At 47.9% G+C, this 16,436-nt stretch overlaps 1 protein-coding gene across 8 annotated transcripts in view; it reads right to left on the reverse strand.

Annotated features, from left to right (window-relative positions):
- KCNIP2 (potassium voltage-gated channel interacting protein 2) overlaps window positions 1–16,436 on the reverse strand; it is a 530,818-nt gene that overhangs the window by 16,172 nt on the left and 498,210 nt on the right. For all 8 annotated transcript variants that reach the window (XM_056530658.1, XM_056530653.1, XM_056530660.1 and 5 more), the window contains 2 exons: window positions 9,658–9,782; window positions 2,375–2,444 (listed from right to left, as the gene is read on the reverse strand). In XM_056530658.1, the coding sequence (XP_056386633.1) occupies window positions 2,375–2,444; window positions 9,658–9,782 (195 nt within the window). The remainder of the gene's footprint in view (window positions 1–2,374; window positions 2,445–9,657; window positions 9,783–16,436) is intronic.

Genomic DNA, 16,436 nt, shown 5'->3' on the forward strand with positions numbered 1-16,436 from the left:
TTCTCCCTCCCCCACCCCTCCCTGCCTCTACTGATTTACATACAGGGCTTGGCCTCCAGCGCTTAGCCTTGTATGTCAATCAGTAAATACAGGAAGGGTGGGGCAGGGAGGAGGCATGCATGCTGCAGCAGCTCAGCTCCACCTCCTTGACACTTGAGCTCTGAGCATGATATAGGGCTGACAGACTCACTTTAAAGGGAAACATCCCCTATCCACAGGACAAGTTAATGTGTGTGTTTGGGGGGGGGGGGGGGTGTGGGGGGGGGGGGTGGTTAGAGTCAACAGCTGAGACCTCTGAGAACAGGGCCAAAATTTTCTCTAAAATGAACGAAGCCTACCGCACATGCGCAGCAAGCACTCTCTTCATTCTCCAGCACAAATCGTTGCTAAGTTCAGTGCTTTGCGCTTTTCATTTTGGTGACAATTTTGTCACCTTCTCTCGATCAGTGGGGTTCCCAGCTTGTTATCCCCTATCTAGGCCCTATACTGAAAGGGGTACTCCGCTGGAAATCATCTTGATCTAAGATGTTTAATCGCGGGGGTCCCCCTGCTGCGATCCCCGCTGCGGCACTCTGGTCATCATGTGCATGAAGCGAAGTCTGCTCCCTGCCGGATGACTGGCGACTACAGCCACAACGCCCCTTCCATTCATGTCTATGGGAATACTAGCCGTCATGCCTCCTCCCATAGACATGAATGAAGGGGGCGTGGCATGATGTCATGAACACGGAAGCTGAAAGCTTTTGTGTTCCAGATGCTGCCGCTGCCGGCCTGGACATCACAGGGGTCCCTAGTGGCGGGACCCCCGTAATCAGGCATCTTATCCCCTTATCCTTTGCATAGCTAATAAGAGTACCCCTTTAGGCTGGGCCCTTAAACCGCTATGCAAATCTAGGTCCACACTGCGCAGACTTAAAAGTGCTGTCTGCTGCCTTGTCCAATATCTCTGCTATATGCCAGTGAATTGAAACATTTAAGTATTAAAGGGGTACTCCAGTGGAAAACTTTTTTTTTTTTATATCAACTGATGCCAGAAAGATAAACAGATTTGTAAATTACTTCTATTTAAACATCTTAATCTTCCAGTACTTATCAGCTGCTGTATGTTTCTTTTTTAATTTCTTTCCAGTCTGACCACAGTGCTCTCTGCTGACACCTCTGTCCATGTCAGGAACTGTTCAGAGCAGAATATAGGTTTGCAATGGGGATTTTCTCCTGCTCTGGACAGTTCCTGACATGTAGAAGTTTTGGAGAGAAAAAGCTGCGTTGGCGCTCCCAAGGAAGTAACCCAAGTCGTGGGTATTGATGCAAAATAATTTAGTCTTACAGCATAAGAAATCAAAGAAAATAATAAATATAAAGCAAGACGCGTTTCGGGAGTCACAGCTCCCTTTTTCAATTGCAGGTGGTTGCCCACCTGCAATTGAAAAAGGGAGCTGTGACTCCCGAAACGCGTCTTGCTTTATATTTATTATTTTCTTTGATTTCTTATGCTGTAAGACTAAATTATTTTGCATCAATACCCACGACTTGGGTTACTTCTAGAGATGAGCGAACTTACAGTAAATTCGATTCGTCACGAACTTCTCGGCTCGGCAGTTGATGCCTTTTCCTGCGTAAATTATTTCAGCCTTCAGGTGCTCCGGTGGGCTGGAAAAGGTGGATACATTCCTAGGAAAGAGTCTCCTAGGACTGTATCCACCTTTTCCAGCCCACGGGAGCACCGGAAAGCTGAACTAATTTATGCAGGAAAAGACATCAACTGCCGAGCCGAGAAGTTCGTGACGAATTGAATTTACTGTAAGTTCGCTCATCTCTAGTTACTTCCTTGGGAGCACCAACGCAGCTTTTTCTCTCCAATACTTCTACATTACTCTACGGACTCTCCTCTGGGCTCCGTCCTCACGCTGCTGGCCTGCATACCAAGCTACCATCACCGGCAAGGAACACGCCACCCCCACCTGGGTACCCACCTATACCGGATAAAGACCTACACCGCACCTGGTGCTACCTCTGCTTTTTCCCTCCATTTTATAGTTCCTGACATGGGCAGAGGTGTCAGCAGCGAGCACTGTGGTCAGACTGGAAAGAAATTCAAAAAGAAAAGAACTTCCTCTGTAGTATACAACAGCTGATAAGTACTGGAAGAATTAAGATTTTTAAACAGAAGTAATTTACAAATCTGTATAACTTTCTGGCACCAGTTGATAAAAATAAATAAATAAATAAATAGATGTTTTCCACCGGAGTACCCCTTTGACTAGCCTCATAATCAATTAACACAGTGTTTTTCAACCAGCGTACCGTCAGCAGTCAGCATGCTGGGAGTTGTAGTCATCCTGGTTGGGAAACTCTGTAACACACCATCACTCACCTCCTTGTGGGAAAAACTGGGAGTAAATCTGCTTGAAATTATCTTCATCGACGATGCCGGTCGGACATTCCTGTTATAAGAGAATCGGACATTGTAGTAAACAGCAGGAACCAGTCCATTTTCCCAGAATTCCCTGGTCCCGTCTACATCAGTGCTTCCCAACCAGGGATGCCTCCAGCTGCTGCAAAACTACAACTCCCAGCATGCCCGGACAGCCGAAGGCTGTCCGGACATGCTGGGAGTTGTAGTTTTGCAGCAGCTGGAGGTATCCCTGGTTGAGAGACATTTTCTACATAGATACAGATTTCCCCACTAGAGGGCGCCACTCTGGTTGCTCTCCTGCTCCTCTACCATTAGCAGATTAGGTGATTAAGTATTAACATGTCCGGTCAGTTTCAGCAGAAGACACCGGAGACCTCAGCTTTCCAAGAGCGCAGAATAAAAAAGGAAAAAAAACAAAAATCACAGCCGGACCTCGCGCTGACACCCATCTACGTAATGAGCTGACAGCGCGATACTGCCACCATCTATAATGGATAGATTTAGAGCATTTTGTCAGCTCTGGTCTATGTCCCTGCCTAGGGGTTTTCTAAGACATTATTTTTGATAGTCAATCTTAAAGGGGTACTCTGGCGTAAAAGACAAATTTTCTAATCAACTGGCTCCAGAAAGTTACACAGATCTGTAAATTACTTCTATATAAAAATATTAATCCTTCCTGTACTTATCAGCTGCTGTATGCTGCTGAGGAAGTTGTGTAGTTCTTTTCAGTCTGACCACAGTGCTCTCTGCTGCCACCTCTGTCCATGTCAGGAACTGTCCAAATCCCTAGAGCAAACCTTTCCTGCTCTGGACAGCACTGTGGTCAGACTGGAAAGAACTACACAACTTCCTCTAGAGCATACAGCAGCTGATAAGTACTGGAAAGGATTACGATTTTTAAATAGATGTCATTTACAAATCTGTTTAACTTTGTCGCACCAGTTGATTTAAAAAATAAATATTTTCCTCTAGTATACCATTTTTATATCAAATCGGTGTGGTCTGACGCCAGCATATCATATAGTGGCCATGCCTGGTACTGCAGCTTTTTTTCTTTTCTTCTGCATATCAGTCATATTCTGAGAGCTATGTGTAGTACTGTTCACAGCCACTACCTCATATATAAGTATTAGTTTTACATACACTGGCTTGGTAAACCGTATCGCACAATAAGCTTAGATACGCAGTTCAGCAGCACAGTATCATATAAGACAGGCTTGGACACACCAGCGTAGCAGCGTGTAAGGGGTGGCGATTGGTGAAATGTGAATGTTTTGTCTGTTGACTGTGTTTGTAATAAATTTCTATGTGTTGAACGTATGTCTGCGATGTTGGTTGCTGCCACTAGATGTCTCTGTTTTACCAGAGACTTGTTAAAAAAGAATTGAGTAGCTGGAAGTTAGTCTGTGGCTGAGACCACATGGAAGGCAGAATTCCCCTGTTCTAAAGGAGATCTAGGCAGCATGGATGGTATGGTTTCCGAAAAAAGAGCCGGATAAAGAAAGGACAAATCTGAGGATAGATGGCTATGAGAGATGTAACTGCAGAGAGAGGTAATATTGCTAAAGTGATTGTAGTGGTCTTTAGTTTAGCTTTTGGCGGACAAGGGCTTAACCCCTTATCAGTGGCGTACCAAGGAGGGGGGGCGGCCCGCCCCGGGTGCCACTCTCAAGGGGGGTGCCAGGGGCGGACTGACCCGCCGTCGCCGCTGCTGAGGTCCGGGACACTCATCCCAGATCCCCAGCAGTAAGCGCTACATTCTCCTGTATGCGCGATACACGCACATACATGAGAAGGCGTCCCCTCTGTGTGAGCCGCATCTGCAGCTACACAGAGGAGACATGACCTCCGCCCCCACGCAGCACGCAGTACAGGCGCCGGTGACGTCACTCATCGGCACCTGTACTGTGGAGGGGAGAAGACGCGGGCCCTGCAGCTGAGGAGATCGCTGCGTGGGACATCAGGTGAGCATCCTTTTTTATTTTTTTTTGCTCTGCATACACCTATGGGGAAGGGGGGGGGGTGCTCTGCATTTAACTATAGGGAAGGGGGAGAGAGGGGGGGGGGTGCTCTGCATTTAACTATAGGGAAGGGGGAGAGGGGGGGTGCTCTGCATTTAACTATAGGGAAGGGGGGAGAGGGGGGGGTGCTCTGCATTTACCTATAGGGAAGGGGGGGGGGAAGAGGGGGGGTGCTCTGCATTTACCTATAGGGAAGGGGGGAGAGGGGGGGTGCTCTGCATTTAACTATAGGAAAGGGGGAAGAGGGGGGGTGCTCTGCATTTACCTATAGGGAAGGGGGGGAGAGGGGGGGTGCTCTGCATTTACCTTTAGCGAAGGGGGGGGGAGGGGGGGGTGCTCTGCATTTACCTATAGGGAAGGGGGGGGAGGGGGGGGAGAGGGGGGTGCTCTGCATTTACCTATAGGGAAGGGGGGGGAGAGGGGGGTGCTCTGCATTTACCTATAGGGAAGGGGGAGAGGGGGGGTGCTCTGCATTTAACTATAGGGAAGGGGGGAGAGGGGGGGTGCTCTGCATTTACCTATAGGGAAGGGGGGGGGGAGGGGGGTGCTTTGCATTTACCTATAGGGAAGGGGGGAGAGGGGGGGGTGCTCTGCATTTAACTATAGGAAAGGGGGGAGAGGGGGGGTGCTCTGCATTTACCTATAGGGAAGGGGGGGGGGTGCTCTGCATTTACCTATAGGGAAGGGGGGAGAGGGGGGGGTGCTCTGCATTTAACTATAGGAAAGGGGGGGAGAGGGGGGGTGCTCTGCATTTACCTATAGGGAAGGGGGGAGAGGCGGGGGGTGCTCTGCATTTACCTATAGGGAAGGGGGGGAGAGGGGGGTGCTCTGTATTTACCTATAGGGAAGGGGAGGAGAGGGGGGTGCTCTGCATTTACCTATAGGGAAGGGGGGAGAGGGAGGGAGGGTGCTCTGCATTAACCTATAGGGGAGGGGGGGTGCTCTGCATTTACCTATAGGGAAGGGGGGGGAGAGGGGGGGGGTGCTCTGCATTTACTTATAGGGGAGAGGGGGGGTGCTCTGCATATACCTATAGGGAAGGGGGGGGGTGCTCTGCATATACCTATGGGGGAGGGGGGGTGCTCTGCATTTACCTATAGGGAAGGGGGGGAGAGGGGGGGTGCTCTGCATTTACCTATAGGGGAGAGGGGGGGGGGTGCTCTGCATTTACCTATAGGGAAGGGGGGGAGGGGGTGCTCTGCATATACCTATAGGGAAGGGGGGGAGAGGGGGGGTGCTCTGCGTATACCTAGGGCTGGGGGGTATGACCATATATGTGTATCATGGTATTTTTTTTAACTTACGGCGGTTCCACAGTATATAATGGTATTCCCCCACCCACCCCCAAAATCATGTGACCCACCAGCGCTGTTCTGCCCCCCCGCCCCTATCATGTGACCCGCGTGCAGTGTTCGGCTTCCCCCCCCCAAAATCATGTGACCCGCCAGCACTGTTCTGCTCCCCCCAATTAATGATCAGCCCAGCGAGGCACTACTCACATATGTCAAGCACTGCCCTCCTTCTCTTTGTTGGGGGTCGCCGGCGATGGAGTTCTATACTGTACGCCAGTGGTCTCCAACCTGCGGACCTCCAGTTGTTGCAAAACTACAACTCCCAGCATGCCCGGACAGCCAACGTCTGTCCGGGCGTGCTGGGAGTTGTAGTTTTGCAACAGCTGGAGGTCCGCAGGTTTGAGACCACTGCGGTACGCTGTATACCTATGCCCTGGCTGCAAATGATACAGAAAATAAACTTTTAACTCACCCATGTCGGCCGCACGCTGGGGACGGGAACGCCGGACAGCCATCAGCCCCTGCCAGTGATAGGCTGAGCTCACTGTCATGTAAAAAGCCGGCTTCATACATGGCAGTGGGCTCAGCCTATCACTGGCAGGGACGGGGCATCGCTCTGGCCGGTGATAGGCTGACGGCTGTCCGGCGTTCCCGTCCCCAGTGTGCGGCCGACGTGGGTGAGTTAACGGCTGTCCGGGCATGCTGGGAGTTGTAGTTTTGCAACAACTGGAGGTCCGCAGGTTGAAGACCACTGGCGTACAGTATAGAGTTCCAGCGCCCGGCGGCCGGGAATGCTGGGAGTTGTAGTTTTGCAACATCTGGAGGTCTGCAGGTTGGAGACCACTGGCGTACAGTATAGAGTTCCAGCGCCCGGCGGCCCCCAACAAAGAGGAGGAGGGCAGTGCTTGACATATGTGAGTAGTACCCAGCTGGGCTTATCATTAATTGGGGGGAGCAGAACAGTGCTGGTGGGTGACATAGGATTAGTTCCTCGATGTGGGGACAGCGCTGTGCTAGGCTGATAATACATTCCCGAGGGGGAGGGGCCCAACCGGTATTGTGGTATGGGGGAAAATTCATATCGTGCAGCCCAAAAAATGTGGTATTCGGTATGAACCAGTATACCGCCCAACCCTAGATATACCTATGGGAAAGAGGGGGGGGGGGTGTAGCTCTGCATATACCTATGGGAAAGAGGGGGGGGTGTAGCTCTGCATATACCTATGGGGAAGAGGGGGTGGGGGTTTAGCTCTGCATATACCTATGGGAAAGAGGGGGGTGTAGCGTAGCTCTGCATATACCTATGGGAAAGAGAGGGGGGTGGAACTCTGCATATAACTATGGGAAAGAGGGGGGGGGTGGAACTCTGCATATACCTATGGGAAAGAGGGGGTTACCTGGCTACCTACCTACCTGCCCTTTTACTGTGCAGGACACCAAGGAGGGCATTATTACAGTTTGTGGGTCTATAGATGGGAAGATTGTGTAGAGGAGGGGAGGGCGCTGAAAATATGCAGAGTCTGACATGTTTTTCCGGCAGATGTTAAGAGATCCGCATGGCGGTCTTATCCGGACAGAGAAGAAAAGGAAAGAGGATGCACTGATCAGAAAAGACATAATTGTGAGTCCCAAAATGTAACTGTAATCACTGATATGGTATACACATCCTGTGTGCAGCTGATATCTACCGCCATATGGTCCTGTATATAATCACTTATATTGTATACAGATCCTTTATAGTATACTGTATATAGTGGTTTTATTCAGTATGGCGGCATTATCCAGTTATTGTGTGGTGGTATATATTTACTCCTTGTATACCAGTATTATTGGTCATAGAAATGTACCTACGTTAAAGTGTTTCTTACATATATAAATTTTAGTTTATTGTGTGTGGGATTTGGGTGGAATAGGAGCGTGGCAGAAGATTGACGAGCTGCAGAGCCTAGCAGGGACCCTTGCCTTTTTTTTGGTCCGGGGGCCCCGAGTGTTGTCAGTCCGCTCCTGGGGGGAGGGGATGGAGGGGCTGTGTAATTAAGGGTGTGTGTGTGGGGGGGGGGGGGGTGCCAAACAAAGGGTCCACCCCGGGTGCCAAATGCTCTAGGTACGCCCCTGTAGGACCTGAGCGTTTTTTGCACATCTGACCACTTTCACTTTAAGCATGAAGAACTCTGGGATGCTTTTACCTTTCATTCTGATTCCGAGATTGTTTTTTCGTGACATATTCTACCTTATGTTAGTGGTAAATTATTGTCGATACTTGCATCATTTCATGGTGAAAAATTCCAAAATTTTATGAAAAAATTGAAAATTTTTAAGGTGTGAATGGAGTGGGCTCTGAAAACGTGTCCGCTCCATACCCTGCAGCCCCCGGGGGCTGCTGCTAATAGCCAGCATGCGGTGATCGCTGCGGCTGGCTATTAACCCTTTAGATCGCCGCTGTCAAAGCTGACAGCGGCATATAAAGGGACCTGTGAATGCTCCCTGGTGGGCTTGTGGGGTGGTTCGCCCCCCCCCCCCGCAGCATGATCGCTGTTCCCTGGTGTCTATGGCTCTGTCATTGATTGATTGGCTGGACTAGGCTCTATCAATGGATCGCAGAGCACACAGATCAATGGAGTTCAATAGAACCCTATTGATCTGTATGAGGAATCTGATGATTCCTCCTAAAAGTCCCCTAAGGGGCTAATAAAGTGTAAAAAAAAAAAAAGTGTTTTCATCAAATTTTAAAAGACACACATTAACCCCTTCCATATTAAAAGTTCAAATAACCCCCTATTCCTATATAAAAACATGTAAACATAATAAAAATAAACATATTCAGTATCGCTGCGTGCGTAATTGTACGACCTATTAAACAGAATTGCAATTTTTATAATATCCCATAAAAGAAGTTAAGAGATTAAAAAGTCAGATCAATAACAAAATGGTACTAATCCAAAAAACAGATTATAGCGCAAAAAATTAGCCCTCATACAGCCTCATGGGAAAAAAATCGCAATATATCGTCTTTGAGACAGAATCGGGATATATCGTATCGTCACACGTGTTTCATGATACGTATCGTAACGCCAGATTCTTGCCAATTCACACCCCTATTAGGCTGGGTTCACATCACGTTTTTGCCATCCTGTTTTCAATCAGTTTTTCTAAAGAAAACCGTATGGAAAAAAACGGATGGAACAATATGGGAAAAAGTAAACTGTATGCGTTTTTAAAAGTGCATACAGTTCCGTCCGTTTTTATAAAAATAAAACCCATACGCTTTTGATAATTTTGTCCATTTTTAATGGGAAGGGTGTTGGGTGGGGACTTTAGGATGCACATGCGCATGTGCAAAGTAAAAACCGTATATGGTTTCCCGTATGGAACTGTATACATGTGCGTTCCGTTTCCCATTGACGTCCATATTAAAAAAAACGTATATGGTTGCAGTACGGTTTTTAAACTGGAGTCAAAACCGTGGTTGACCACATTTTTGTCTCTGGTTTAAAAACCGTACTGCAACCGAATACGTTTTTTTTTTTTAACATGGACGTCAATGGGAAACGCACATGTATATGGTTCCATATGGGAAACCGTATACGTTTTTACTTTGCACATCCAACACCCCTTCCATTAAAAATGGACAAAATTATCAAAAACATATGGGTTTTATTTTTTATAAAAACGGACGGAACTGTATGCACTTTTAAAAACAGTATACAGTATAAAAAAGAATACAGTTTACTTTTTCCGATACTGTTCCATCCGTTTTTTTGCCATACGGTTTTCTTTAGAAAACGGATTGAAAACAGTATGGCAAAAACGTGATGTGAACCCAGCCATAGATACATTGTTTCGCAGCACACACAATAGGCTTAGATACATCCACATTATGAGATTGCAGTTGGAATGTGCATTGTGAGCACAGCCGTCACATACTCACATTTTTAAAGCCTCTGTACAGAACCTGAAGTTCTTTTTTGGTAAATTTGGTTTGTTCTTGTAGTTGCTCCAGTCCCTCAGGACGATGGCAAACGGTGGACAACTCAAACTCATCCTCTACACTGTCTGCAAGACCAGAGAAGAAACAGCACATTAGATCTATAGTACATTACATCTATCTTATATACACATAAAGCGGTGGTCTCCGAACGGTGTCCCTCCAGATGTTGCAAAACTACAACTCCCAGCATGCCCAGACAGCCAACGGCTGTCCGGGCATGCTGGGTGTTGTAGTTTTGCAACATCTAGAGGGCCACAGTTTGGAGGCCGATGACATAAAGGAATCCTCATAAACTTTCACTGAAAATGAATAACATATATACCTAGATACAGAATACACATATATACGCAATTCAGTCCCCATGTGTAAGATATTTAAAAAAGCACTCCAGGTTTGTTTGTTTGTTTTTTGCCCATATCATGCGCAGGGCCCAATATGCCAATTATAATACTGGCCTCTTATGGGACAGATGTGCTTTGGGGCCCCGATGCGACTGCTACCTCTGCGTCCCCTATAGAAACGCCCCTGGGAGGGATCTGGGAGCTAGAAGGATTTATCTGAGGTGATGATGTCATGCTATTCCTGATGTCATCTCTATTCCTAAAGCTCCATCTGTTTCTATTCTGGAACATGGAACATATTAGAACTGACCTCAACCCAGGTCAGCATTAGAAATCACTTCAGTGATTAATTTACATCCAAATAGGTGAGCACCAGGCATACACAAGAACCTCTACGTTATTCTCTAATAATACCTTATGTTGCACTATAGAAGTAAAAAATAAATAAATATTAAATAAATTCCTGTAGTGCTTCTTTAAAGTGTACCTGTCGTCCACAAAAACTTTTTATATAATGTAGATAATACCATTATATGTATATTTGTAATATACACTGGTTAAAAAATTTGTATATTTTAGTTCCTGCAGCTATTGCCTGTGTGTCTCTATGAGGAGTCCAAATACAGGAAGTATGGGTGGACAAGCAGGGCTCTGTACACTGTGGACAAGAGGGGGAGTTTGTGGTGGCCCAGTACGAGAGATGTTAACCCATACCCTTGCTTCCCAGTCAGACAGCCTCCTTCAGTGTCCCTTGCACCTGTTTCCCCCCAGTACATATGTTCTGCAGTGTATTGTATTATAAAATGCGTTGTATCTTTAAGAGTTATGTCAGGTGATTGTTACCCAGGAGGTACCAGTGACCAGGTGATCCCAAGATTGACCTATGGGCTCCCTGCTAGTCTCCCCCATATAAGCCCTGGGTGGAGCTAGTTTCTCTCTCTTTGAGCTTAGAGCTCTTGCTTCCTGATGAGGTCCAGTGCAGTCGTGCCTAGTGTGTGTGTCCAGAGTGTTGGAGGCCTCAAAGTCCAGTCCTGCAGCCACCATCATTTCAAGTAAGCTAAAGTCACAGCTTTATGAGTCAAGTCAGTCCCTGTCATCTGTCAAGTCAGCGTGGTCTGCATTCAATTGTCCAGTCCTACTACAAGTCCCAGCAAACCCTTAAGGTCTCTAAGTCACTGGTCACCTCCATGGGCCCTGGCTGAACTGTATAGACTTTACCATCTGTCTACCCTCAGTAAAGCTACCATTGTCCGTAACTTGGCGTCGAAGTCTTTATTGCCCCCGAGCCTAGCCCAGGATCTAGCAGTATAACTTTGGGTGGTTTTAGGCTAAACCACGCCCTGGCATCACGAATACAAGGGGTTAATCTGCCCCTCGGGTAACAACCTCTGCCCTCATCACACCCCGCTATCACAACTTTTGGCGTCCTACGAACAGGATATGGGTGTGAGCCTTATGCCACAAGTCCTCCCTTAGTCTGAACTGTGTCCAATATTGTCTGCAAAAACCACATGTCGATGCGATTTAAGTCTGCACCAGAAAGTGTATGGGACTTTGCAAATGAAAAGTGGTTTACTCGTGGCACTTGTGAAATAGAAGGGAGGTGAAGAAAAGACTTATCTGCTACTGTGAACTGTACAGAGGTAGTACCTGAAAGGGTTAAGTTAGGCCGGTGTTTCCCGCACACACGAGCGGTCGCAGCTCCGCCCAGTCAGTCCCCAGCGGTGACACCTCTTCAATCAAGCAAGGAGGAACCAAAGAGCTGCCCTATGTTGCACAGAGGAAGATTTTGTCGACCGGACCAAAACAGGAAGTTCCCTGGGCGCAGCCATAATGGAGGTTCTGGCTGCTGCGTCCAGCTCTGACGCTATCCGTCAAGCACCCCCTGCAGCGAAGACTCTGCAAACACCAACGATTGTCAGTATTAAGTCTCCGGTGTCAGTACCTGCTAGCATTAACCCATTAGTACTTGCAAGTCTGGTCTCAAGACGGATTACAACCGGGTGCCTGCAAAACAGAGGGGGAGCATCCATTACAGTATCCCCATCAGTCAAGTCCAAGCCACTGCAACACTTCAGCAATCATCCTAAAGGTGGAAAGCATCTTAGTCTTCTCAAAGCCACAGCGCACTGAAAACTCAACAGTATGTCAGAACCCAGCTCTCCAGATCAATTACGGCGACAGCGCCCCTTCATCTCCAGCAGCGAGGTCATCACCTGCCCCAGAAGCCAGGATCCTGCCAGCTCTACCTGCAGTCAGCATCAACAGTCCTGGTGTTCCAGCATCTGCATCGGTATTCATGGGAAACCCTGTCCTCCCTGCCTATAATGGAGACCTCTAAGGGATTTCAAAGAGAGAATCCAGAGTTTGTTTGTCTTTTACTCTTTCCCTCCTAATCCACAGGTGCAATTGCTCACAGGACAACTCCAGAGACCAGCGCTAGAGAAGGCAACTGTAGAGCAGATCTTTGAAGGACTGTACCAGGTATTTGAGTCGCATTCTCCATCAGCGGTACATCTCTGGCTCTATGAAAGGCGACAAAAGTCAGGTGAGACCTTGACAGCATATGCTGTATCCCTACAGAATGCTCTAGAGACTGTCCAAAAATTAGATGGTATAACTCCCGAGCAGGGCAATAAGGTGTTAATGGACAGATTTATTGATGGGGCTCATAATAAGTGGGACAAAGCCCAGCTGAGAATGTTAGTGGTCCAAAACCCCAACTTGTCCTTTCCCGCTTTCAAAAGACTGGCTATCCAAGTGATTGAGTCCGGGACTGAGTTAGAGGAAGTTTGTACACCCCTTACACCTGTTCCAGAGCCACTAGGGGCAGTAGCCAGATCTATACCACCACCGTCACCTGTCCCCGCCCCAGTGTCCTCTACTTTGCCAGCCACCGCAGCCTCAGATTTACAGTGTTAGGCAAGACATTGAACAACTGACTAAGTCTGTGAAAGAGCTTGCCACCCGGGCCACTGCACCTGACCATGAACCGCCCCTGTCTAGAAAACCTGCCCCTGCTCCCCACAATTTAAATTACAATTTAATCCTCCATCCAATAGACCCTCGGGTACTCAAAGACCCTTTTGCACTTATTGTAACAAATCAGGACATTGGAAAATGCAGTGCTGGGATTTAAACGGATTTCCCCTGAGGTCACGGACTGGCCCTCTGGAAAACAGTCATCAGGACCAATTCCCGAACGACCTAAGTCAGGACTCTCACTTTATGTCGCCTCCTGCCTCTATGTTAAAGTTATTGTAGAAGGTGTACCGTTGGAAGTATTGAAAGATACAGGGTCACAAGTGTCTAGTATACCTAAAAGTGTTTTCTATAAGCATTGGCATGATGTTAACTTCCGAGTAATTGCGGGTAATGGGCAACCAGTCCCCAGACATGGATACTGGGAGCCAACCATTCAGTTGGGAGAGTACTCTACCGGGCAGGGAGTGATTGTAACTAATTTGATAGATAAGGGGTCTGCTGAGTTTATATTGGGGATGAATATTATGAAGAATTGTTTCAATGAGATATTAGATGCCTGGCATGCAGCTCTTCCCCGTATGTCCCTTCAGGCCAGCGGGCTGCGCAGCACCACTTGAAAGTTCTACAGGCGGAGCAGAAGTTTGCCAACAAGCAAGGTACGAGTTCAAGACATCAGACTGGTGACCTTACAACCCAACACGGAGACCATCATCTGGTGTCGTGCACGTCTCAGAGTCAAGAGTAGAGACTATCAAGCACTGCTGGAACCTATGCAATTGGAAGATCATCCTCTTGTTCAAGCTGTGAGAAGCCTTGTCACTGGCACCAACGGGAGAGTCCCGATGCGGTTAGTAAACCTGTCTGATTCTGCTACTGTCTTGCCCAAATACACTACTGTAGCCCAGCTGTACCTCCTAGAGTCGAAAGACATTGTGACAAAATGTCTGGTGGCCCCACAGCGTGTAGCTCAAGTCAATGGAATCATCAATATTGCCAAGAGGTACCATAAGGCTTTCAGCAAGCACCCCACAGACTTCGGGCAGACTTCAATGATTCAGCACCGAATCCTCACAGCCCACCTATCATGGAAAGACACTGTCCGGTCACGCCCGGCATGTATCAGACTGTCAAGAAGATGCTGGCCGACATGAAAGAGGTAGACGTAATCCAGGAAAGTCAGAGCCCCTGGGCGCCACCACTTGTCCTAGTCAAGAAAAAGAACGGAACCATCCGCTTCTGTGTCGTACAGGAAATTGAACAATGTCACACACAAGGACGCTTATCCTTTGCCAAGGATCGAGGAGACACTCACAGCCCTCAGGTCGGCTGCTTACTTCTCCACCCTGGACTTAACCAGCAGATATTGGCAAGTGCCAATGGCCATGGAGGAAAGGGAGAAGACTGCCTTCGTGACACCCATGGGACTGTATGAGTTTAAAAGTATGCCGTTTGGGCTGTGCAATGCCCCTGCTACGTTCCAGCATCTGATGGAAAGGTGCCTGGGCCATCAGAATTTTCAAATTGTCCTATTGTACCTGGACAATGTCATTGTGTATTCTAAGTCCTACCAGGAACACCTTAGCCACCTGTCAGACGTCTTCCAAGTCCTGATCAAGCATGGGATGAAGATCAAACCATCAAAGTGTCACTTCCTTAAACCTCAGGTCCAGCCTAATCCTGAAAAGGTGGAAGTTGTTAAGAACTGGCCAACCATGCGCACAGAGAAAGATATCAGGAGCTTCCTTGAGTTCGCCGGCTACTGCTGACGTTTCATTCCCCACTTCGCCCATATTGCAGAACCCCTCACAGCTCTCTTACGGGGTACGGTGAAGGAGAACTACAATGGAATACTTCCTGTTGAATGGGCCGAAGAGCAAGAGACAGCATTTCGAGCTCTCAATAGTCTGCTGACAGAACCACCCATCTTGGCATATCCAGACTAGAGTCAGCCATTCCAGCTGTATACTGATGCCTGTTTTGAAGGTCTAGGAGCTGTCTTGTCCCAAGTCCAGGAAGGGCAAGAGTGAGTAATTGCCTATGCCAGTCGTAACCTGTGAGGAGCAGAGAAGAACAATGAATTACAGCTCATTCAAGTTGGAACTTCTCGCCCTGGTGTGGGCCATAACAAAAAGTAAAAAAGTCTATTTGGCCGCCACGCCATTTACTGTCTACACGGATAATAACCCATTTGCCCACCTGAACACTGCCAAGTTGGGTGCCATTGATCAGCGTTGGGCTTCAAGATTAGCCAATTACAGTTTAACCATCAAGTACAGAAGTGGCAAGTCGAATGTCAATTCCGATGTATTGTCTAGGATGTCCCCCGGCGAAGAACCCCTGTCGGAGACGTGTGGGAAGACGTGGAGAAGCCCCATTCTAACAAAGGTTCGTGAACCAGTATGTTGTGACCGCCCTCATGGATGGTGAACTCATGTCCAAAAAGGTTAAAGAAGACCTATAAACGTGGAAGATGAAAGTCGAGTCATGGGGGATCTGTTGGACTACCTTCTGGCAAAAAAGGTACCAACCCGTCTACTCCAGCCCCAGTGTGACTACGAGCTGAAATGTCTGTGGCGACAGAGGAAGCAACTGTTTGTGAACAAAGGACTGTTGTACCGAAATTCTTTGGATCCGGTCTCTGGTGATCAAAGCTACTGTCAGGTGAAGATTCTATTGGATCGGAATGCGGAGCGACATTGAGAAATGGTGCAGTGAATGTGCTGTCTGTAACATCACCAAGAACTTTTGCAAGGACGCAAGAGCACCCCTTCATTCCATCCAGAGTGAAAGGCCTAACCAGTTGGGTGTGCTAGACCATGTCAAGTTGTCTCCTACCCTGTCTGGGTACACCTATGCTCTCACCATGGTGGATCACTATTCTAAATGGGTTGTCGTTGTTCCCGTCAAAGATCTCACAGCCAAGACAGTGGCCCAGATGTTCTACTCCAAATCGGTGCAAACACTTGGGTGACCGGAGTCTGTCCTAATGGACCATGGAATGGCCTCCGAGGCCCAACTCTTCCAAAAACTGTGTCAATTCCATGCCTGCAAGAAACTCCAGACTACTGCTTATCACCCCCAGGGGAATGGGCTCTGTGAGCACATCAATCAAGTCTTTATTCACATGTTGCGTGGAGCCTCCGTGTCAAGACAAGAAAAGTGGCCCCGACTGCTGCCTGAACTATTGGAGATCTATAATTACACAGTCCACTGTACTACGGGGTTTACACCTTTCTACTTGATGATGGGGCGACATGGACAGCTCCCTAAAGACGGAACATTTGGGCTCCAAGCCCCGTTCAACAACTCTCCGCAAGCCTCCCGGGAGTGGGTCTCTGACCACCAGAGAAGCACCCAAGAAGCCAAAGAAATTGTTGGCAAGAAGATTGTCGA

Source organism: Hyla sarda, chromosome 7 (genome assembly GCF_029499605.1).
Source record: "Hyla sarda isolate aHylSar1 chromosome 7, aHylSar1.hap1, whole genome shotgun sequence".
Lineage (NCBI taxonomy): Eukaryota > Metazoa > Chordata > Amphibia > Anura > Hylidae > Hyla > Hyla sarda.